General features: G+C 36.5%; 1 protein-coding gene across 1 annotated transcript in view; it reads right to left on the bottom strand.

Moving 5' to 3' along the window:
• Positions 1-580: 580 nt before the first annotated feature.
• Positions 581-2,619, bottom strand: part of LOC107587766 (ubiquitin carboxyl-terminal hydrolase 45-like) — a 35,782-nt gene continuing 33,743 nt past the window's right edge. The window contains exons 16-18 of the mRNA XM_016275668.1: positions 2,385-2,471; positions 2,151-2,292; positions 581-841 (exon numbers count right to left, since the gene is read on the bottom strand). Coding sequence (XP_016131154.1) covers positions 711-841; positions 2,151-2,292; positions 2,385-2,471 — 360 coding nt within the window. The 3' untranslated portion in view covers positions 581-710. The remainder of the gene's footprint in view (positions 842-2,150; positions 2,293-2,384; positions 2,472-2,619) is intronic.

Raw genomic sequence — 2,619 nt, 5'->3', positions numbered from 1 at the left:
TTGCAATTGTCCCCCCAAAAATTCCCCCCCCCCCCCCCCCCCCAAAAAAAACTAAATGTTAGGCTCAAATATTAGCTGTAAAATATAAATAACTTAAACTCATAATATTATTTTACATCAATAATAATGGCTCCCATTTTTAATTCAGATCACCTTGAGTAATGAATGAGCCATACGACAAAGCTTTTAGTATATGGAATCCTACATTAAAATACAGGGATATAGTCATGCAGTAAGTGCTCGCTGTTGTCTGAGCTGATATTGCGTTTTGCATTCATCTGGATCATCTTGCATTCACGCGCCCGTCTGGATCTTATAGGAGTTCTTCATAGAAAAGTAAATAAGCTTGAGAGTTCAGCACTCTGGACTCCGGTACAGTCTGAACGCTGGTATCACTAACATACACCCACTGACCTTGTGGGGCTGAGCTGGCCTCTCTGGAACCTAAAAAACAAATAGATGCTGGTATTCAGAGAACATCCACAAAAACATCCAGATTGTGTTAATAGTCATCAGTTTCAGCATTTTTACAGTCAATTACAACTAAGTGGAAATTTATTAAAAATTTTTTAAGACAAAGCTTTTAGTATATGGAATCCTACATTAAAATACAGGGATATAGTCATGCAGTAAGTGCTCGCTGTTGTCTGAGCTGATATTGCGTTTTGCATTCATCTGGATCATCTTGCATTCACGCGCCCGTCTGGATCTTATAGGAGTTCTTCATAGAAAAGTAAATAAGCTTGAGAGTTCAGCACTCTGGACTCCGGTACAGTCTGAACGCTGGTATCACTAACATACACCCACTGACCTTGTGGGGCTGAGCTGGCCTCTCTGGAACCTAAAAAACAAATAGATGCTGGTATTCAGAGAACATCCACAAAAACATCCAGATTGTGTTAATAGTCATCAGTTTCAGCATTTTTACAGTCAATTACAACTAAGTGGAAATTTATTAAAAAAAATTTAAAAAAAACAAGGGCTTTTGTATATGTAAAACAATGCATGCAACAAACAATACAATACTGTATGCAAAAATGCATAGAGTAAGGCTGGTTCAAATTTATGGCTGTGTATTTAACAAACAATAACAAACCCACTGAAATTAAATGTGTATCAAAGTAATTAAAGTGTATTTAAAATAATTATACTATTTTATTTCTTTGATTGTTAGGATACACATTAAATGCTACCAGAACGCCTATAAATTATATATAAATATAATTATATATATCATATATATATGGACCACAAAACCAGTCTTAAGTAGCACAGGGATATTTGTAGCAATAGCCAACAATACATTGTATGGGTCAAAATTATCGATTTTTCTTTTATGCCAAAAATCATTAGGATATTAAGTAAAGATCATGTTCCATGAACATATTTTGTAAATTTCCTACCATAAATATATCAAAACTTAATTTTTTATTAGTAATATGCATTGCTAGGAACTTCATTTGGACAACTTTAATGGCAATTTCCTCAATATTTTGATTTTTTTTTGCACCCTCAGATTCCAGATTTTCAAATAGTTTTATCTTGGCCAAATATTGCCCTATCCTAACAAACCATATATCAATGAAAAGCTTATTTATTCAGCTTTATGTATAAATCTCAATTTAAAAAAATTGACGCTTATGACTGGTTTTGTGGTCCAGGGTCACACACACACACACACACACACACACACACACATATATATATATTATATATATATTATATTATATTATTACTTTTGCCTTTTAAACAGTTCTAAAAACGCAAAAAAGATTTTCAGCCCCTGCTTCCATTCAGTGACTCTTTTAGAGTGTAGTCTTCATTATAACCAACAATTCAGCTTCAATCTGTGCACTGCAACAGTTAACTACCACAGCTCTCCGTGGGCTTTTCACTCTGTTCCAAACACTGCTGAAAGGTGTGCTCTCTCCTTGAGTAGAGTGGAGAAGAACGCATCTATAGATCATCAACAACAAACAAATCCCACTTGGCCTTTACTAAGCAAGCCGCATCCTCAAGGTTGTGGTCCAATGCCGAGATGCAGACAATTCTTTGTTTACCCACAGGTTTTTCAGGCCTTTCAGCACCAGCTGCAAAGAAATGCACTGACGAGCACATGGAAATGATATGCTGCCTGGGTGGCTTTGTACCTGACTGGTTCCGGCGCTGTTCAGGTTTACGCTGAGGGGTGCGGACCCTCACGTAGGCTGCATAGTGCCCACCTCGCATTGATCCGCTGTGTTCCACAATGCCGTACAAGCTGTACAGAACACGCTCCCCTGACCCGAGGTTCTGCCACACACACATACTGAATCAATACTGTATACGGATTCATAAATCATTGGTCTTTACTCTTTACTGATATGTATAACTCTAATCAGTACCTTACAAGTGGCAGAGCAGAAAGGTGCCAGGTCTAACAAAAGAGGAAAATCCACATGTCTATTAACTTTCCTCAGATTCATCCCGGCCTGCAAAGATAAAGAAAGCTCAATCAGTGTACCACCACACAATGAAGCATATAACACATGACCTTGCTCACATACATACACACACGTATACATATATACACATATATATACATATATATATATATATATATATATATATATATATATA

Source organism: Sinocyclocheilus grahami, unplaced genomic scaffold (genome assembly GCF_001515645.1).
Source record: "Sinocyclocheilus grahami isolate Dianchi unplaced genomic scaffold, SAMN03320097.WGS_v1.1 scaffold96.1, whole genome shotgun sequence".
Classification (NCBI taxonomy): domain Eukaryota; kingdom Metazoa; phylum Chordata; class Actinopteri; order Cypriniformes; family Cyprinidae; genus Sinocyclocheilus; species Sinocyclocheilus grahami.
The sequence above is the reverse complement of the archived record's forward strand: the minus strand, read 5'-3'. Positions and strand labels throughout refer to the sequence as shown.